This window comes from Somniosus microcephalus, chromosome 13 (genome assembly GCF_052327205.1).
Source record: "Somniosus microcephalus isolate GS21.2 chromosome 13, FLI_Smic_1.0, whole genome shotgun sequence".
NCBI lineage: Eukaryota > Metazoa > Chordata > Chondrichthyes > Squaliformes > Somniosidae > Somniosus > Somniosus microcephalus.
In genome coordinates this window covers 37,706,852-37,726,764 of record NC_140999.1, presented here as the reverse complement: position 1 = coordinate 37,726,764, position 19,913 = coordinate 37,706,852, and the positions used below count along the sequence as shown (strand labels likewise).

The 19,913-nt window shown below is 47.4% G+C and overlaps 1 protein-coding gene across 1 annotated transcript in view; it reads left to right on the top strand.

The window, feature by feature from the left end:
• LOC147108234 (dedicator of cytokinesis protein 7-like) overlaps positions 1–19,913 on the top strand; it is a gene marked incomplete at its 5' end in the record, with an annotated part of 242,453 nt that overhangs the window by 30,060 nt on the left and 192,480 nt on the right. Inside the window, 6 exons of the mRNA XM_086005998.1 lie at positions 1,279–1,419; positions 4,305–4,385; positions 6,321–6,480; positions 7,845–7,942; positions 9,479–9,572; positions 16,052–16,214. Of these exons, the coding sequence (XP_085862124.1) occupies positions 1,279–1,419; positions 4,305–4,385; positions 6,321–6,480; positions 7,845–7,942; positions 9,479–9,572; positions 16,052–16,214 (737 nt within the window). The remainder of the gene's footprint in view (positions 1–1,278; positions 1,420–4,304; positions 4,386–6,320; positions 6,481–7,844; positions 7,943–9,478; positions 9,573–16,051; positions 16,215–19,913) is intronic.

Below are 19,913 nucleotides of genomic sequence, written 5' to 3'. Positions count from 1 at the left end.
CACTGGGTTTTCAAGTACAAGCATCCTGTGTGTGGCTGATTCCCCTGAATGTATTGGGATGCTATAGGAATACGGTTTTTAATTCCCTTTGTTCGCCATAGAAATTTGGGGCTATACCTTGGTTGTATTGCAACCAGACATCTATCAGTCTGAAGCCAGCCAAGGTGAGGGGTGAACCAGCAGCTCCACAGTAGCATACAACCACAGAAGAAATAAAAGGGAGGGCGATTGCAGGTCAATGTATTGCAGAGAGTTTGTGCAGCAGTCTTTGTTGTTTTGGGAATTTCAAAGAGATTAGTTAAGTTTGTAATTACTGTAAATATACTATTTACACTGAGTACTGTTCCTTTACAACAACCTGCATTTATATAGCACCTTTAACATAGCAAAACGCTCAAGGTACTTCACAGGAGTTTAATCAGACAAAAAAAAACACTGAGCTATAGAAGGAGATATTAGGAGGGGTGATTAAAAGCTTGCTCAAAGAGGGTTTTACAGGAGGAGAGAGAGGTGGAGACGGAGAGGTTTAGAGCGGGAATTCCAGAGCTTAGGGCCTAGATGGCTGAAGGCATGGCTGCCAATGGTGAGCTGAAGGGAGTGAGTAAACTTGTCTGTCTGTTAGTCTATAGCCAGAGCCTCCGTCTGATTGGGTAAATATTCTTTCACCTACCAAAGACGAGGCGATCACGTGGTAGCACATGATATATCCAGTAAGCCGGGGTACAATGACAATGGTTCTCTGTTCAACCCCTGAGTCTTGCTACATTTGCCTAGGTATTGGGTATGTAATGAGACACTGTGGGTCACAGGGAACACGAGGTTTGCTTATGAGAGTGGTCGGTAATACTGAAACCAAGGAAATATCAAGTGTATAAGATGAAAGAACAAGCAAGAAAGTAAGTTTGAGAGCATTGAGTCTTATCTGATTCTGAAATACTGTACTCTTGAATGAAGAGCTTTTGTATGGATTCTGTTCTGGCTGCTTTTGTGTTGATCAATATTGTCACTTCTCTGCAGGTAACTTCTTGTAAAGGTTTTGCGGTTGATGGGTCAGTCACAAAGTCCCTGTGGTTCACTTGCTGCTGCCCAATTGGAGCTGTCCTCGGGTAGACATCCCTGCCACAGCTGCAGTAGGGGTTGGCAGTGAGCACTGGTTTTCCAAAGTCTCTGGTTATACCCAAAGAAGTGGTCACTATTGGGGAAAAGAGCCTAGTGATAAGGCTGTGTTTGCATTATTTTAAATTCCACGCTGCTAAGTATTCTGCTCTGTTTTCATAGATTTCAGAAAACTTCTACTTAGATCTCAACTCTGAAGAATTTCGAGATGTTCTTCAGACACAAGCACAGGTCCCGTGCTACTTCAGAAAGGCCGTCTTCTCAATCACCCATCCCTCTTCTGAAATCTACCTGGTCATTAAGGTACTGTCTGTGCCAGAACCCTGCCAGGTTCCTGGGCAACGACACAACCATAAAACCTTTAGTTGTTATGCTTTGGTGTAAATGTTGATTTTGCTCTTTATCACAAGATAGTTACGGATGATGAAGATCATTTGGCCCATCTTAATAAATCCATCCAAAAGGATCTAAAGTCCCCCCCGCCATTACCTCAACTACTCTTTTTTCTGGGAGTCCATTTCATGTGTTGATCAGTATTTGTGTGAAGAAGTACTTCGTGATCTTAGTCCTAAAATTACCTTTTGCTAGTTTGAACCTGCGTCCCTTGTCCTGCTCTCAAACTTTAACTTTTCCATATCCTATATGAGAGAAAGAAAGAACTTGCATTTATAAAGCGCCTTTCGTGACTTCAGGACATCCCAAACTGCTTCACAACCAATGAAATATTTTAAAATTGTAATTGTAATGTAGGAAAGGCAGCGTGCTAAGCGTCTAGTCTACTGAGACTCCTAGGTCTCTTTCAATTTCATCTTCCGTTATTTTCACACCCATACCGTTCATGAAGTATGTGTTTTGCCAATTTTTTTTCTTTCCTTCGTGTGATACTTTATATTTATTGGTATTAAATTTCATCTGTCATTGTTTTGCCACTTACATATTTTCTGATCTGCCTCTTCTGATTCTGCCGCCTCTTCCAGTTTAGTTTCCTAGACAAATTTGCATTGGGTTTCTAAGTATAAGTCATTGATGTAAATTAGAAACAGTACAGGTGCCAAGACTGCGCCCTGGGGCGCTCCACTCGCTACTTCCTCCCCACCAACCCCCACCCTCAAACCCTGACGTAGCTCCTCCAAGTGCCCATTGTTTTCGACGCTTCAGACAATTTGTTATCTATTCCCAAGATTTACTCTGTTACCCACAGCTTTAAGCTTAATTAATAGCCTTTAACGTAGAACTTATGTTACATGCCTTCTGGAAGTCTAGGTACAAGATGTCAAAGAGCGTAACACTTAGTCCACTTGGGATACTTCTTCCTCAAAGAGGTCAAGGAGGTACATCAGGCTGGATCTTCACTCTCTGAATCCATGTTGACTGCTGTTTACTTGATCATTATTGTACAGACAACCAAGTTTACACCTGATAATCAATTGCATTATTTTCCACAGGATTGAAGTAAGATTAATGGATCTACAGTTCCTGTGTCAGTTTTGTGACCCTTTTTGAATACGCGTACCACTTTGGCCTGTTTCCAATCTACTGGAGCATTTTCAATATTCAGTGCTCTGTCATAACAATGAATCCTCTGTGAATTCTACATGTTCTTTTCCACATTTCCAATTTGCCTCGACGAAAAGGATCCTCCCAGCCAGGCGGGGTGGATGGTTTGTGACACTGTGTCGGTTAATCCTTCAACATTCCAGACTGCAATCTCAACTGTTGTCATTAGAGATTACAAACTATATCTCAATCTCATACTTTCTTCCACTGTGCCCTAACCTGTTATTGGGTTTGTTATATTAACCCCTCTCCCTGTTTGTTATTGGATTTGTTATAATATTGTCAGTATGCCTCAGTTGCTGGGACTCGTGCCCATGAGCTAGAAGGTTATGGGTTCAAGCCTCATTCCAGGCTTTGAGCACATAATCTAGGCTGATATACAGTATTAGAGCTGAGGGGGTCTTTTGGATGAGATGTTAAATTGAAGCCTTGTTTGCTTGTTCAGGTGGATGTAAAAGATCCTGTGGTATTAGTTGAAGAAAAGCAAATTGTTCTGGTGGCCTGGTCAACATTTACAGATTTATTGGTCATTCATCTCATTGCTGTTTGTAGGGCCTTGCACTATGCAAGTTGGCTGCCACATTAGCCTACATAACAGCAGTGTCTAGACTTCATTGGTTGTGAAGTGATATGGGAATGTGAAAGACGTTATATAAATACAAATTCTTTCTTATAATGAGATGCCCAAAACTGTACACAGTACTGTAATTGTGGCCTAATCAAGTCTTGTACAGTATTCATCACCTCTCTTCTTTTCTATTCAAGTCCCCTTTATATAAAACCCAAAACATCACTTGCCCGTTTCATGTTCTTTTGATAAGATGGGAGAATGGGCTAAAAAGTGTCCTTTTGGAATTCAATGTCAGTAAATGTGAGGTGATACATTTTGGTTTAAAAAAAATAACAACAGTAATTATACTCTGAATAGAAGTAGACTTGATGTGGAAGAGCAGATGGATTTGCGGGTACAGGTTCACAGGACCTCCGGTTAATAAAACAAATGGTATTCTAGGTTTTATCTCGCGGTACGAACTATGAAAGTCAAAGGTAATGATGAGCCTAGATAAAACTTTATCAAGACCTCAGTTAGAGTGCTATATGTGGTATTGGGCTCCACACTGTCGGAGGATAGAACACAGATTCACTAGGATGCTGCCTGGTGCGAGGAAAAGCAAATATGAAGGAAGACTTGAAAAACGGAGACTTTTTGTTAGAACAGCGCAGATTATAGGGCGCTATGATAGAAATGTTTAAAATTATGAGAGGGTGGGACGATGGGATGGGAAATTAGTGGTGCCTCTGGTCTTCCTCTGGTTGTTCTCTAGTACTCCTACAGGCCCAAATTCAGCCTCTTCTGTAAACGCGTCGCCTTCATTCACGTAGTGCCAGGGATATTTAACACCCACTTGAACAGCAGATGGGGCCTTGGTTTAACATCTCATTGTAACACCTACATTGAGTACTCGGGTATTGGAGTAGGGCTCGAATCCACAACTTTCTAACTCAGGTGAGAGTCCTACCAACTGAGCCAAACTAACACTCTGACCTGTTGTGTATATTCTGTTTTGATGTCCCTTTTGTGATGTTCTGCTCCTTGTACATTCATAGTATCTCCACTTTATGTGTTGCAGGTAGAGAAGGTGCTGCAGCAAGGCAGCATTACTGAGTGCGCTGAGCCATACATAACCATTAAAGAGTGCGAGACGGCCAAGGTATGTGAATGGAACCTTCCGGAAACCCCTCTTCCCCTTCCCCCATGTAGGGGAGGCCAAATACTGTGCGCAGATCTCCCAGATCCCCCAGCACTAGACTGGGCAAATACTAAAGCGCAGAAAGAATACTAAATTATTGAGTAACTGTAGTACATGACATTCTTGTTGATAATTATCTCCTTCAGAACTCCTGCTTACAAAGATCTCCCTTAGCACCAATTACTTGGTCTTCAATCCCAACCAAAACCTGTATCTGAATGATTTAAATTGCAAGTTGCTGTTTTATGGGATGGATTTCTAGTTGGTGCTGCCATTATTGGGTTAATTAATATAAACCACAGCACTTTAAGTAAATAGTTGCTATCAGTTTCTTGTTCCTTTTGCACTGTGATGCTTGTGGCGTGCTCTGAGATTTGAATATATTTTGTGTGCTCTACTGTTGCAGTGTGATAGACTCTGCCTCAAGGACAAGCACAGTGTAGCTTAACATTGTGTTAACTCGTGTAAACATCCCAGTGGGTTACTGGCTTCAACTTGTGGACACATGGGACAGGTCACTGCCAGATTTGATCCTGCATTCCTTCTAGTGAAGTGTGATCTTTTTGGGGGTGGTTAGTCAACAGGTCCAGTTAATGGGAGGAGGGATGGTGACTGGGGGTGTGTTTGGGAGGGGACGGTGAACGGGGATGTGGTGGTGGGGAGGGGGCGGTAAATGGGATTGTGGTTACATAAAAATTACATAAAAAGAACTAATTGGAAAGGCATGTCCCAAAATTATCATCACTGAGGTCTATTTAACAGATAGAAAGAAAGACTTGCATTTATATAGCGCCTTTCATGACCACCGGACATCCCAAAGTGCTTTGCAGCCAATGAAAAACTTTTGAAGTGTAGTCACTGTTGTAATGTAGGAAACGTGGAAGCCAATTTGCGCACAAGGTCCCACGAACAGCAATGTGACAGTGACCAGATATCCTGTTTTAGTGATGTTGGTTAAAGGATAAATGTTGGCCAGGACACTGGGGAGAAATCCCCTGCTCTTCTTTGAAATAGTGCCATGGGATATTTACGTCCACCTGAGAGAGCAGACAGGGCCTCGGTTTAATGTCTCATCTGAAAGACGGCACCTCCGACAGTGCAGCACTCCCTCAGTGCTGAAGTGTCAGCCTAGTGCGATTTGATCCCAACACTTCTGACTCGGAGGCAAGAGTGCTATCACTGAGCCACAGCTGACCTGGTCTTGGTACCTGTTGTAAAGCTGCTTGTACATGATCCAGCGCAGATTTATTTTGGCCTATAGGCCGGTGGAGTTGTATCCTCAGCTGACACAACGTATGTTTAAACCCTGCCTTGTGTCTTGTGCCCTAGTAGTTGACATGTATTAAATGCTCAGTAAGTGATCTATGCCAGACCTTCCCTGTCTGCTCAGAAAGGTCAAAGAACTTGCATTTATATAGCGCCTTTCATAACCTCAGAACGTCCCAAAGTCCTTTACAGCCAATGAAGTACTTCTTTTCGAAGTGTAGTCACTGTTGTAGGAAACATGGCCGTCAATTTGTGCACAACAAGATCCCACAAACAGACCAGATAATCTGTTTTAGATGTTGGTTGAGGGATAAATATTGGCCAGGACACCAGGGAGAACTCCCCTGTTCTACTTTGAAATAGTGTCACGGGATCTTTTACGTCCACCCAAGAGGGCAGACGGGGGCCTCAGTTTAACGTCTCATCCGAAAGACGACACCTCTGACGGTGCAGCACTCCCTCAGTCAGCCTAGATTTTGTGTTCAGGTCATAACCTTCTGATTCAGAGACAAGCGTGCTACCGCTGAACCACGGCTGACCTCCCCTGTCTGCTCTGCTAGACCTTCCCTATCCCCATAGATTTTGCTCAGGCCTTGAACAAAACCCCATAATTTTTAAAATACCTTCCAGAGTAAAGAAAAGATTGGAAGGCTTCGGTTCCAGGCAACTTCCTTCTGCCAACGTCTGAGTTCGTATCGGATGCCGTTCGCCTGGGCTGCGATCGACCTCATGAGCCTTATTTCCAGTCGTGGTTCCCAAAATTCACTGGACACAGAGATACTCGGTGGAGGTAATTTAATCGGAAAGAAAATATCAAATCGTTGAGCTGTGAGATTCACATTCCCCTGATGGTTCAGTGGGTAACTGCATCACCCCATAGAAGGCTCTCGGCTCCATTTCCAGTTAGTCCTCAGCTAGCGAACCTCAGCCGGAGCTACAATTGGAAGAGAAGGGAATAATCAGCCAGAGTTCCTGATCACTATCCAGTTACCCCAGTGTCTGTGGTGTGTCGGTGTCGGTGCCTGTGCATGCGTGTGTGTCGGTGCCTGCATGTGTGTGTCAGTGCCAGTGTCTGTGTGTGTCGATGCCAGTGTCTGTGTGCACATGTCAATGTCAGTGCCAGTGTCTGTGTGCGCGTGTCTGCGTCTGTGTGTGTCAATGCGTGTCTGTGTGTCAATGCCTGTGTGTGTCTGTGTCTGTGTCTGTGTCTGTGTGTGTCTGTGTCTGCGCGTCATTATCTGTCTGTTTTTATATGTTGGATAAGGACAGGAATGGGCTGAGCTTTGACTCCCCCTGAGCTGATTAGCCTGCCAACACACACAATCCTTGCCCACCCATGATAAAGAGGCATTTGGGCGAGGTACCAGAGAGGAGGGAGGATTACTGCAGAAAACAGGGAGGGCAGGGGGAAGGAACGTAATTCGTGGATTTTGGTTCTGGTTATTTTTTTTGGTCCAGTCTCCACAGCTTCAGTGAAGGGACTGAAACTGGTTCCTCCAGAGATTCAGCAGTCTTTAATCTGTGGTGGTCAGATTCCCGTCCAGAACTTGCACAGGGCGCGAACGCCCGACAGGTCTGGTGAGTCCTATTCAGTTCGGAGCTTTAAAACTGGCACGTAGACTGGTGCGGGCTTGAGGGCTGGCTGGATGCTGAGCTGCTGCAGTAAAGCTGCCCTGACATGGAGCAGTGCGTCTGTGCCATCAGCTCACGTGGACTGACGTTGTGCCTGTTTCTTGTCAGTGGCTCGTTGTCAGGACTATTGAATCAATTATGGGGGCAATTTTACCTGATCCCACCAGTCGGGAAACTGGCGAGATCGGGTGCAACGCTGGTTTTACATCCCGCCCAAATTTACTCAGTCAGCATATTGGACAGTGTGTGTAAAACCGGCATTCCACCCGATCCCGTGGGTTTCACGCCCAGCGAGTTAGGTTAATATTACCCCCTCTAGAATCATACAGCACAGAAGGAGGCCATTTGGCCCATCATTCCTGTTCCGGCCCTTTTGAAAGAGCTGTCCAATTAATCCCGCTCCCTCACTCTTTCCCCATAGTCCTGCAAATGATAAAGTAGCAAAAACAGCTGCTGATCTTTGAGAAAGTGGAACTGAGCGCGTTTAGTTCCTGTAACTGTTCCTTTGTGTGTTGTACGCAGGCAGTGGGAGTGAGACGCGCTCGCGATCACTGGACAACAGGTACAACATCCTCCCATTCCGATCCATTCAACACAGCCTCAACACGTTCAATAAACAGGTATGGTGACCGCACACTGTAACAAACAGGATGACACTCAATGCTCATCTTTTCCCAGGTGCTGCTGAATTGTACTTCTCTCAGTCATGCTCGATCCCTGCCTAAAGCACTGCTTGCATTTCCTGTCCAGCCTGCTGTCAGTACCTGCTAGCACTCTTACTGACCTCTGTTTCTGCTTTCAGTGCAAACTTCCTCTTCAGTCAGTTTCTCTACCTGTCTGTGACTTCACTTTTTGTGTGTGTTTTATTTTTGCTTCTTAATTCTCTCCCCTCCCCTCCCCTCCCTGAAGGTGCTGACTCTCGCTGCGCTACAGTCTAGCAGGCATGGGCGTCCTGCGGGACTTTGTTCAAGTGACTATTCTCTGTGTGTAAACCTGGACAGTAAAGCTTGGACTGAGAGCTCGGCCGGCAGGAGGTCAGAGGGCAAATTGCGTCCACCCGACGTAATGAACTGGAGATTCTGGGGCCAGCCTCGTCATCATTTTAGGGGCGAGCTCCAGGTGCTAGAAATGCTCCTGACTCGGACCTTGACCATGGAGTGGAGGGAGGGGGGGATGGGTCCCAGTCCCCCAACACCTCTAATTTAGAATTCTTGTCCTTCTCTTTCTCTCTCCTATCTTTGGGCCCTACACTCTCCCAAACTCCCCAATCTTCGGACCCTGGATCCCTGAACTCTTGTGCATTTCCCCTTTGCCCCACCATTGACAGCCATGCCTTCATCCTCCTTGGATACTCTGAGGTTCCTTCCCCAAACTCCTCTGCCTCTCCTCCTTTATGACTCTTCTTAAAACCCGCCTTTTCAATCAAGATTTTGGCCACCTCTATGAATCTGTCCTTCTTTGGCTCAGTATTTGTTTTCCTGATGCCTCTGAAGCACCCTGGGATGTTTTTCCACGTTGAAGGTGCTACATCAGTGGAAGTTGTTGCTTTATTTGTTGATATAACAACAGTGACAGCAATTCAAAACATAATTCATTACCTTTTTAAAAAGTTTGCATGAATGAATTATGTGCACAATGAATCCTGACAGATGAACAGCCTCCATATTCAGTGCATGTGTTTAGCCTTAGCCTCACCTCTGAGTCAAAAGAAAGGCTTGCATTTATATAGAAGGATGTGGGTTCAAGCCTCACGCCAGAGACCTGACCGCAAAATCTAGGCCGACACTCCAGTGCAGTACTGAGGGAGTGTTGCGCTGTCGGAGGTGCCGTCTTACAGATGAGACGTTAAACCGAGGCCCCATCTGCCCCCTCAGTTGGACATAAAAGATCCCATGGCACTATTTTTAAGAGCAGGGGAGTTCTCCCCTGTGTTCTGGCCAGTCATTATCACAAAAACTTGGATGAATGAATTATGTGCACATATGAATCCCGACAGATGAACAGCCTCAGTGCGCAGTGCATGTGTTAGCCTTGGCTGACACTCACCTCTGAGCCAAAAGAAAGAAAGTCTGATTGACTGTCCTTCAATGTGGCCCCATGGTCAGATTGTTCAGAGAAACTGTGTCTGGATAAAGAATCCTTTTCTCTCTGTTCAGGAGGAAGATAAGCTAAGTGATGAAGACCTGATGAAGTTTATCACAGATGAGAAAAAGCCATCACCTTTACTGAGGAGGCTGCGCAAGATCCCAGGTAACTGTTAAAACGGTCAGCACTGGGCCCTGGGAACCCTACACACACAGTACATTCCCCTGGTCTCTGGGAATCCTGCACCCACAGTAAATTCCCCTGGTCCCTGGGAATTCTACATCCTGCAGCACATTCCCCATGTCCCTGGGAATCCTACACCCCACAGTACATTCCCCTGGTCCCCGGGAATCCTACACCCACAGCACATTCCCCTGGTCCCTGGGAATCCTACACCCTGCAGCACATTCCCCTGGTCCCTGGGAATCCTACACCCCGCAGTACATTCCCCTGGTCCCTGGGAATCCTACACCCACAGCACATTCCCCTGGTCCCTGGGAATCCTACACCCACAGCACATTCCCCTGGTCCCTGGGAATCCTACACCCCGCAGTACATTCCCCTGGTCCCTGGGAATCCTACACCCCGCAGTACATTCCCCTGGTCCCTGGGAATCCTACACCCCGCAGTACATTCCCCTGGTCCCTGGGAATCCTACACCCACAGCACATTCCCCTGGTCCCTGGGAATCCTACACCCCACAGTACATTCCCCTGGTCCCTGGGAATCCTGCACTCACAGTACATTCCCCTGGTCCCTCGGAATCCTACACCCACAGTACATTCCCCTGGTCCCTGGGAATCCTGCACCCCACAGCACATTCCCCTGGTCCCTGGGAATCCTGCACCCCACAGTACATTCCCCTGGCCCCTGGGAATCCTACACCCTGCAGCACATTCCCCTGGTCCCTGGGAATCCTGCACTCACAGTACATTCTATTATGTCCGTGTATAATTGAGACATGGACTGCAGGAGTTGATTATAACAAGTCTTTACTGAATGGAGACAACCTGGAAACTGAAACTACAGAAGCCTGCTAGGGCCTTTTATACAGGGGTGGTCACTGCCGGTACTGCAGTCTGAGACCAGTTATTCCCTTAAAGGTACATACACAACAATTCCTCCCCTTTTAGATAAACAGTACATAACATTCATTTAACAACTAAATAATAACTAATTACAATTACAATTACGGTTGCTAGATACATTGGTTGAAGTTAAGCAATTATAAGTTCAGTCTTTGAGGAGGCTTCCTGATTCTGTCTGGATAACACCTCTTTGGGATATCAGGTTCTTCTGGCAAGGTTGAGTCGGGATCAATGTCGTTGTTTGGTTCGTTTGCTTCCAATATCACCGATTCTGCGGTAGATGCAATTGGTACTTCGGTTTCATCGTCAGGTGTATCAGATCGTGGTGTGGAGTTGACGTTTTCCAGTGACTCTAGAATCTGGTCAGCATGGCGTCTTACAATGCTCTCCCCAACGTCCACGGTATACATTAGAGGTCCTTGCCGTGTACAGATCGTTCCTGGCTGCCATTTCTCTGTGCGGTAGTCCCGGGCCAAAACTGGTTGACCTATCTTAAAACTCCTGGTCGGCCTTTCATTCATATTCTGAAACTGCCTGTTCTCCACATCTCTTCTGACGTTCGGCTTAACCAAATCCAAGCGGCATCGTAGACTTCGATTGAAGAACATCACGGCTGGAGTTTGGTTGGTAACCGCATGTGTCGCATTCCGGTAGGCAAACAAGAAGTTATCCACCTTGTGTTGTAGGGGTATATCTTAATTACACATTGCCTTGATAGCCTTCTTGAATGTTTGAACAAACCTCTCGGCCAATCCATTAGTGGCTGGATGATATGGGGCGGATGTGTAATGCTTAACACCATTGTTCTTTAAGAACCTCCGGAACTCTTCAGACACAAACTGTGGTCCATTGTCAGAGCAAATCTGTTCGGGCAGCCCATTCCTGGCGAATATGGTTCGTAAGACTGTGATAGTTTTTTCTGTGGTGGTTGAGGACATTTTTATTACTCTGGCCACTTTGAATGTGCATCCACCGCAATTAAAAACATCGAGTCCATAAAGGGACCAGCAAAATCAATGTGCACCCTTTGCCATGGAGATGAGGGCCACTCCCATGGATGTAGAGGAGCTTGTGGTGGGGCGTTTTGGACCTTCTGGCATCCTGTACAGCTCTTGGTCATCTCTTCGATTTCTCTATCGATTCCCGGCCACCACACAAACGCTCTGGCTAAGTTCTTCATTTTTACCCCTCCCAGATGACCCTCATGAAGTTCATTGAGCACTCTATCCTTCAATTTGGGTGGAATTACTACTCTGGATCCACACATCAAGGTTCCTCTGCACACTGACAGCTGTTCTCTTCTCGGCGAGAATGCTGGCAGCAGTGGTTCGCCATGTGCTGGCCATCCCTTCACCGTTAAATCATAGACCCAGGAGAGTGTCGGGTCATTTCGTGTTTCCTTTTCTATGTTTGCATTCGTCACAGGGAGACATTCGACTATAGTCGAGTGGAATAACTCCACTGGATCCACTGCCAGTTCTTCTTCCACCGTCGGCAACGGTAGGCGCGACAATCCATCAGCATTCCCATGCTGTTTAGTTCCTTTGTACTCGATGTCATATTGGTGAGCCCCTAGGAAAAGGGACCACCTCTGTAGCCGTTGTGAAGTCATTATCGGTACGCCCTTCTGAGGGTTGAAAATGGAGACGAGAGGTTGATGATCAGTTAGTAGAGTAAATTTCTGACCGTGCAGGTAGTGATTGAACTTCTTCACCCCCCACACCAGGCTGAGGGCCTCTCTGTCAATCTGGGCGTAGTTACGCTCGGCTGAAGTTAACGAGCGTGACGCAAAAGCTATCGGCCTCTCTGAACCATCAAGGAATTTATGTGACAGTACCGCCCCAATGCCGTAGGGAGACGCATCACATGCCAGTCTTATCGGTAGTGATGGGTTGTAGTGAGCCAATACTTCTCTTGAAGTGATTAGGTCCTTACTCTTCTGAAAGGCCCGCTTGCATTCATCGCTCCATTTCCATGCTACTCCCGTTCGTAGTAGGGCGTTCAGTTGATGCAGAATTGTGGACAAATTTGGCAAAAACTTATGGTAGTAATTCACCAATCCGAGGAATGACCTCAGTTGCGACACATTTTCAGGCGCTGGAGCCTTAACTACCGCTTCAATTTTGTCAGGGAACTTATGCAACCCCTCTTCATCAATCACGTGGCCACAATACGATATCTGTTTCTTAAAAAACTCGCACTTGGGGCGATTGGCTCGTAGCCCATGTTCACGTAGTCTAGTGAGCACCTGCTCTAGGTTGGCAAGGTGTTCACTGTCATCTTCACCTGTCACTAGGATGTCGTCCAAGTAACACTGAGTCCCCGGAATCCCTTGCAGGACTTGTTCCATCGCTCTTTGCCATATCGCTGGAGCTGATGCTACTCCGAATACCAGTCGATTATACTGGTAAAGACCTTTGTGAGTGTTTATCGTGAGATACTTTCTAGAGGATTCTTCAACCTCCATCTGCAAATATGCTTGTGCTAGGTCAATTTTTGTAAAACGCTTCCCTCCAGATAGTGAGGCGAAGATATCTTCTATCCTTGGAAGAGGATATTGTACTGTGTGAAGGACTGGGTTCACCGTCACCTTGAAGTTCCCACAGATGCGAACCTTCCTTGGCTCCTCAGACTTATTGTTTAACGTTTTTTTCATGACCGGAACGATGGGTGTCGCCCACTCGCTCCAGTCTACCTTAGATAACACGCCTGCATTCTCCAGATTCTCCAGCTCTGCCTCGACAGCTGGGCGAATTGCATATGGTACCGGTCTTGCTTTGAAAAACTTGGGAATTGCATTCTCCTCTATTTTTATCGAGGCGGTTATGCCTTTAAGAGTGCCCAGTTCTTGTTGAAATACCTCTTTGGCGTCAGCTAAGATTGTTGACAATCATCCAGGAGTGACGTCGTCATCCTTTTTACCAGCCACCGTCAGTGCCTGAATGGAGTGCCAGTCTAAACTTATCTTTCTGATCCATTCACGTCCCAATAACGGTGGTCCACCGTCTTGCAGAATGTAGAGATACAATTTCCGTATTTTCTTGCCGTTGTATTCGACAGGCACCCTTATTTTTCCTCTGGGGTATACTTTTTGCCCCGTATACGTCCTCAAGACAATGGATGTCTCTCTCAAGGGTATGTGTGAGAATAGCCGCTCGTAGTCTTGTCGATTCATGACGGTTAGAGCTGATCCTGTCTCCAATTCCATTTTGACTTGGGACCCTGCTATCCTGAGGGTGACCCAAATGGTTCGGTGATCCTCTTTTGCGATTATGTTGTGAAGTTTGAGACAGCTTAGTCTCTTGTTCCCGGATTCACTATCGCTCATCTGGTCTTCGGAACTACTGTCCGTCATCTTTTGTACTTTCCTGTACGGTTCCTTAGTAGCCTTTTTGTTGTCGTTGGTCTTCTTCCCAGACCTGCAAACTCGTGCAATGTGTCCCATCTTTCCGCATTGCCTGCATATTTTGTCCTTGGACCAGCAGTCCTTCTGGTCATGGTTTGTTCTGCCGCAGCGATAACATTTTGCAAATCCCCGTGTCATTTCGTGGGTGCCGTATTCCTGTGGCTTTTGTTGTATTTCCGCAGCTCCCCTTGCTGCTGCTTCGTACGATACTGCCACGCTGAAAGCCTTATCTAGCGTCAGCTCTTTCTCTGAGAGTAACCTCTTCTGGGTTCCTTCACTCAGCAGTCCACAGACAAATTTGTCTCGTAAGGTATCTGCCAGTCCTGCTCCGAACTGGCAGTGCTTTGATAGCTTGCGTAGTTCCGTAAGGTAATCAGCATTGCTCTCATTTTTATGCTGATTTCTCCTGTGGAATTTAAATCTTTCTGCTATCAGCAGCGGTGTAGGATTTAGGTGTTCCTGTAGGATAGCAACAATTTCGTTAAAACTCTTCGCCTTCGGTTTGGCTGGCGTAATCAGGTCCCGCAATAGGCCGTACGTTCTTGCGCCCATTAAATTTAGCAATACCGATGCCTTTTTCTCATCGGCTATTTCGTTTGCCTCGCAATATACCTCGACTCTTTCCACATACGTGGTCCAGTCTTCTATTGCATTATCGAAGGCAGTGATATCGCCAGTCTTTGGCATCTTGAAAATCTAAGATGGCGCCTCCCGCGTTTTTCCTTCTTCCCCGCCGAGTTAAGATTGCGCCTCCCGTGCTTTCCCGCCGCTGCCGCTGCTGTCAACGCTGTTGCTGCCGATTATTTTATTTTTCTATCGCGCTTCAATATTTGCTCCGTTAATTGAAGAACCGTTCCCGTCGTGGAGCGGACCCTCTGGGACACTTCCCTCCCTCTTCTTAGGTCCAAACGCTGCCCGGCTTCGAAGCACCGGCCACGCCCTGAGTGCTCCACCCTCTCTCTCTCTCTTTGCTTCCCGACTCACTGCCCGGCCCCGTTGCAGAGCCACCCGATCGAGCTCTAGCCCGCCACAGCCCAGGAAGGATCAGTGCACTACCTGCCACCAGCCCGATTAGCTGGGAAACCACAGACTGGAGAACCAAGCCTGGCTCTCGACAGTCTCTCCTGCAATTTTTTCAATTCGATGATTTGGAGGGCGGTTGCCCACGGTCGATGCCCGTTTCTCGAGTTTCCTTGGATTTTGTTTTTCTTCTGGCTCCGACCTTCAATAACGTCGTCTGAGGTCCTGCCGAGTTGTAGGTAAGTTCGTTTCTTACTCGTCACCAGTATTATGTCCGTGTATAATTGAGACATGGACTGCGGGAGTTGATTATAACAAGTCTTTACTGAATGGAGACAACCTGGAACTGAAACTACAGAAGCCTGCTAGGGCCTTTTATACAGGGGTGGTCACTGCCGGTACTGCAGTCTGAGACCAGTTATTCCCTTAAAGGTACATACACAACACATTCCCCTGGTCCCTGGGAATCCTACACTCACAGTACATTCCCCTGGTCCCTGGGAATCCTGCACCCACAGCACATTCCCCTGGTCCCTGGGAATCCTACACCCCACAGTACATTCCCCTGGTCCCTGGGAATCCTACACCCTGAAGTACACTCACATGTATGGGTTGACTGTGACTGTTGTTTGGGTTGACTGTGACTGTTGTTTGGGTTGACTGTGACTGTTGTTTGGGTTGACTGTGACTGTTGTTTGGGTTGACTGTGACTGTTGTTCGGGTTGACTGTGACTGTTGTTCGGGTTGACTGTGACTGTTGTTCGGGTTGACTGTGACTGTTGTTCGGGTTGACTGTGACTGTTGTTCGGGTTGACTGTGACTGTTGTTCGGGTTGACTGTGACTGTTGTTCGGGTTGACTGTGACTGTTGTTCGGGTTGAATGTGACTGTTGTTCGGGTTGAATGTGACTGTTGTTCGGGTTGAATGTGACTGTTGTTCGGGTTGAATGTGACTGTTGTTCGGGTTGAATGTGACTGTTGTTCGGGTTGAATGTGACTGTTGTTCGGGTTGAATGTGACTGTTGTTCGGGTTGAATGTGACTGTTGTTCGGGTTGAATGTGACTGTTGTATGGGCTGGGCAGTGTCTTGGGTTGAGATGTATTCACAAGATTCTCTATTTTCAATTGAAGGTGTTTTCCGATTTGAAGTGTCCCCTGTTAAAGACACTCCGTCCTTTTGCTTCAACCCAGACTTTTTGGAAGTAAAGTCATCAAATAATGAGAATTCAGAGCTGACTTTGGAAGTTTTGGAATTCCCTCTGCCAGGGGTTTCCGTTCCACACACGACGTACAGGTAAGCGAGAGGTTGAAGCATTCATTCCCAAATGGTTTTGTTCTGGATTATGACAGATGAGGTCAGACTGCAAGGTGCCTCTGCATGGTGCCCCTGGCATTTCCCAGCAGGCTGTGGCGTCACCCAGGTGAAGGAAGCACTGGGAGTTTAATGTTTGGAAACGCCACAGCCACCAGTGTGAGAGTGCTGTTCGTGTCAATGAGAATGGCTAAGTTATGTTGGGGGCGGGGAAGAGATCCAGCGGTGGGGTTACCCTAGCGGGAAGGTGCCAGCGTTACTGAGTCGTGGGTTGGCTGTATTACTTGGGGGGGAGGGCACGAGTTGCTGATGTTACCTGGGGGGAGGGGAGGTGGCATTACCTGGGGGGAGGGGAGGTGGCGTTACCTGGGGGGAGGGGAGGTGGCGTTACCTGGGGGGAGGGGAGGTGGCGTTACCTGGGGGGAGGGGAGGTGGCGTTACCTGGGGGGAGGGGAGGTGGCGTTACCTGGGGGGAGGGGAGGTGGCGTTACCTGGGGGGAGGGGAGGTGGCGTTACCTGGGGGGAGGGGAGGTGGCGTTACCTGGGGGAGGGGAGGTGGCGTTACCTGGGGGGAGGGGAGGTGGCGTTACCTGGGGGGAGGGGAGGTGGCGTTACCTGGGGGGAGGGGAGGTGGCGTTACCTGGGGGGAGGGGAGGTGGCGTTACCTGGGGGGAGGGGAGTTGGCGTTACCTGGGGGGAGGGGAGATGGCGTTACCTGGGGGGGGGGAGGTGGTGTTACCTGGGGGGAGGGGAGGTGGTGTTACCTGGGGGGAGGGGAGATGGTGTTACCTGGGGGGGAGGGGAGGTGGTGTTACCTGGGGGGAGGGGAGATGGTGTTACCTGGGGGGAGGGGAGATGGCGTTACCTGGGGGGAGGGTAGATGGCTGTGTTAACTGAGGGGAGGGGAGATGGTGTTACCTCGGGGGAGGGGAGGTGACGTTACCTGGGGGATGGGGAGGTGGTGTTATCTGGGGGGAGGGGAGGTGACGTTACCTGGGGGGAGGGGAGGTGACGTTACCTGGGGGGAGGGGAGATGGCTGCGTTAACTGGGGGGAGCCTGTTGGGTCCAAGCAGCCCATCCACAAAATGACCTTTTGGCCGTCTTCAGCCAGGCTCTGATTAGTTAAACACAGACTAAAATTGACCAAAGGAGCATTCTTGCATTAAAGGTTTTTATTGAATCACAAAATACATTTAAAAGTTTGAATAAATTGTTCCAGTTCATCTTTCCCAATATGTGAACAGCTGAGTCAGCTTCACTGATTCCCCAATGGAAATTAATGCAATGGCTTGAAATGTTGGGATGTTATTGGTGGCTGTGTGAGAGGTGCTTGGAGAATCCAGCTTGAGCAGTACCGTAACTTGGCGTAGAATCTGTCCAATCAGCCTGCTGGAATTTTGGGTTGGGCTGTACGATTGTATATTAGCGAATCTAAATTAGCCAATCAAGTCACCAGCCTATCACAAACCAAGGTTGCTCGGGTTAAGGTGTGGCTGGGTATAGGGTGCCCAATGCCAAGGTATGGCTAGTCTCGTCCTCTGGTATTGGGAGGTACAGGTTGGTATCTAACTGGGTGAATGATTGCACAGTTTGGACAGAGCTGGTCATTCCACTATTGACGGCAGCCTGGCTCTGAGGAGCTGCACTTGTGGTAATGTCGACAGAGTCCTGGAGTGCAGAACAATTGTTTTCTTTTACTATGTTATTCAGCCTCTATTAATGGGGAAATTTCAATGCCGTGACCGATTGTCTTGTACAGTTTAAGTGAATGGATTACATTCACCATAAGATGATGGATGGGAGAATGGCTCCATTGAAAACTCAGCGTTGTCGCACAGTGAGAGGTCACCTGTACTCTAACTTGGCGGGGGAGAAGAAAAGCAGAGATCCTAATGGCTAAGAGGTAATGACTCTGAGCCGTGCTGATTGAAAAGTTCCAGTTTTGATGCCTGGTGTAGGTGCTGCTTGGGTGGCAGTAGGACTGCAGCTCTCCTGCATTAGGAAAGGGAACAGATCAGCAATCTTCCCCCTTCTGACACTTGCCTTGTAAAACACAATGGCCCAGAAATTCGGGTTGGGGGCTTCCCGCGGGTGCAAGCCCCCGATCTGCACTTACCTTGCGCGCCGGCCGTTGAGCTGTGGGCCCCCGTGGAATTCCGATCCGGGGCCTGGTCCAACTGCCGGCGCGCAGTGCTTGCGTATCCCAGGGGCGCAGTTAGTTCGATGCGTCCCCTGGGATCACGTGGGCCATGGGGAGCCAATCGGAGCAGGGAATGCTCCATTCATAAGTCTGACAGGAAGTGCTGTCAAGACTTATAAGTACTACGTGCCCCAAAACAGCATTAAATCTTAAAATGTGATTTAAAAAAATTTATTTGTTAAATAAACTATAAATTACATGAAATAACTATTTTAAACAATAATTTAAATTTTTGAAAAAAATAATTTTATTTTCTAACGGGGCTAAAAATAAACTTACCTTGCTTTAAAGTATTTAAAAATAATAAACCTGTGGAAAAAATGTTTTAATTTTAATTAATTCACCACTTACCTTGTAAAAAGCAGGCCTTACGCCTGCTTTTTACATTTCTAAATTCTGCAGACTTACCCTCCCGGGAAAATGTGTAAAAAAAACGAAGTTCGATGTGCACGCGCAGCCTCTCCTGCGCACGCGTTCGACCTCTGAACCCCTTCGTTCAGAGGAAAGGAAGTGCCGGTTTCCCGCGCATGCGCAGTGCATGCAGGAAACCGGCACTTCCATTGGGCCTACGGGTGAGTACCCCGTGCGTACTCACCCGGGAAGACCCGAATTTCTGGGCCTTTATGAAATAGAGACAGATATTCTTGCTTGTCACATGCATCCTACACCGTGTCCTGCAGTGCCCCGTCCATTGACCTGTCCCTCCATCTTCATCGGCTGTTGGTGTTATTAGCTGCCCAATATCTCAGTGCTCTCTCTACTGACCCCCCCCCCCCCCCCGTCCCCGCAAAATAACATATTTCAATGTACTAATTGATGCCATTTGCACCTATCTTTAATGACCCACACTATTGCGGTCATGTGACTAACTGGGAAGTACAACCATTCTGAGGAGATGCGCCCTTTGCAAGACTCAGGTCTCAGGGTAAAGTACCTGTTTGAAATCTGTTAATTTGCTGCTAGAACATGTTGTACTTAGTCTGCTTCTGCCATCTTGTGGTTATAACCTGAATACTTGAGTTGCAATAATATGAGCAACTTTCAGTTTGAAGCTGGGCCGAACACTGAGCTGTAATATTCCTCATTGACTATTGTATTTATAATCTTCATGTTCTTACTCCCAGCGTTGACTGATTTCACAACACGGCGCAACACATTCTTATTGATATTTCTGGAGTTTGTAGACGTTGCATTGTCATTAAAAACCCAACTGGTTCACTAATGTCCTTTAGGGAAGGCAACCAGCCATTCTTACCCTTACTCCAGCCCCATACCAACGTGGTTGACTCTTAACTGTCCTCTGAAGTGGCCTCACAAGCCACTCAGTCGTATCAGACTGCTTTACCAGCAGTTAAAGGAGGTCCATCACCACCTTCTCAAGGTAACTAGGGCAATAAATGCCGGCCTTGCTAGTGTTGCACTATGGCTGGGCGGTGTAGAATGGGCAGTATACTGCATCTGATGAATGAATCCGTGTTGG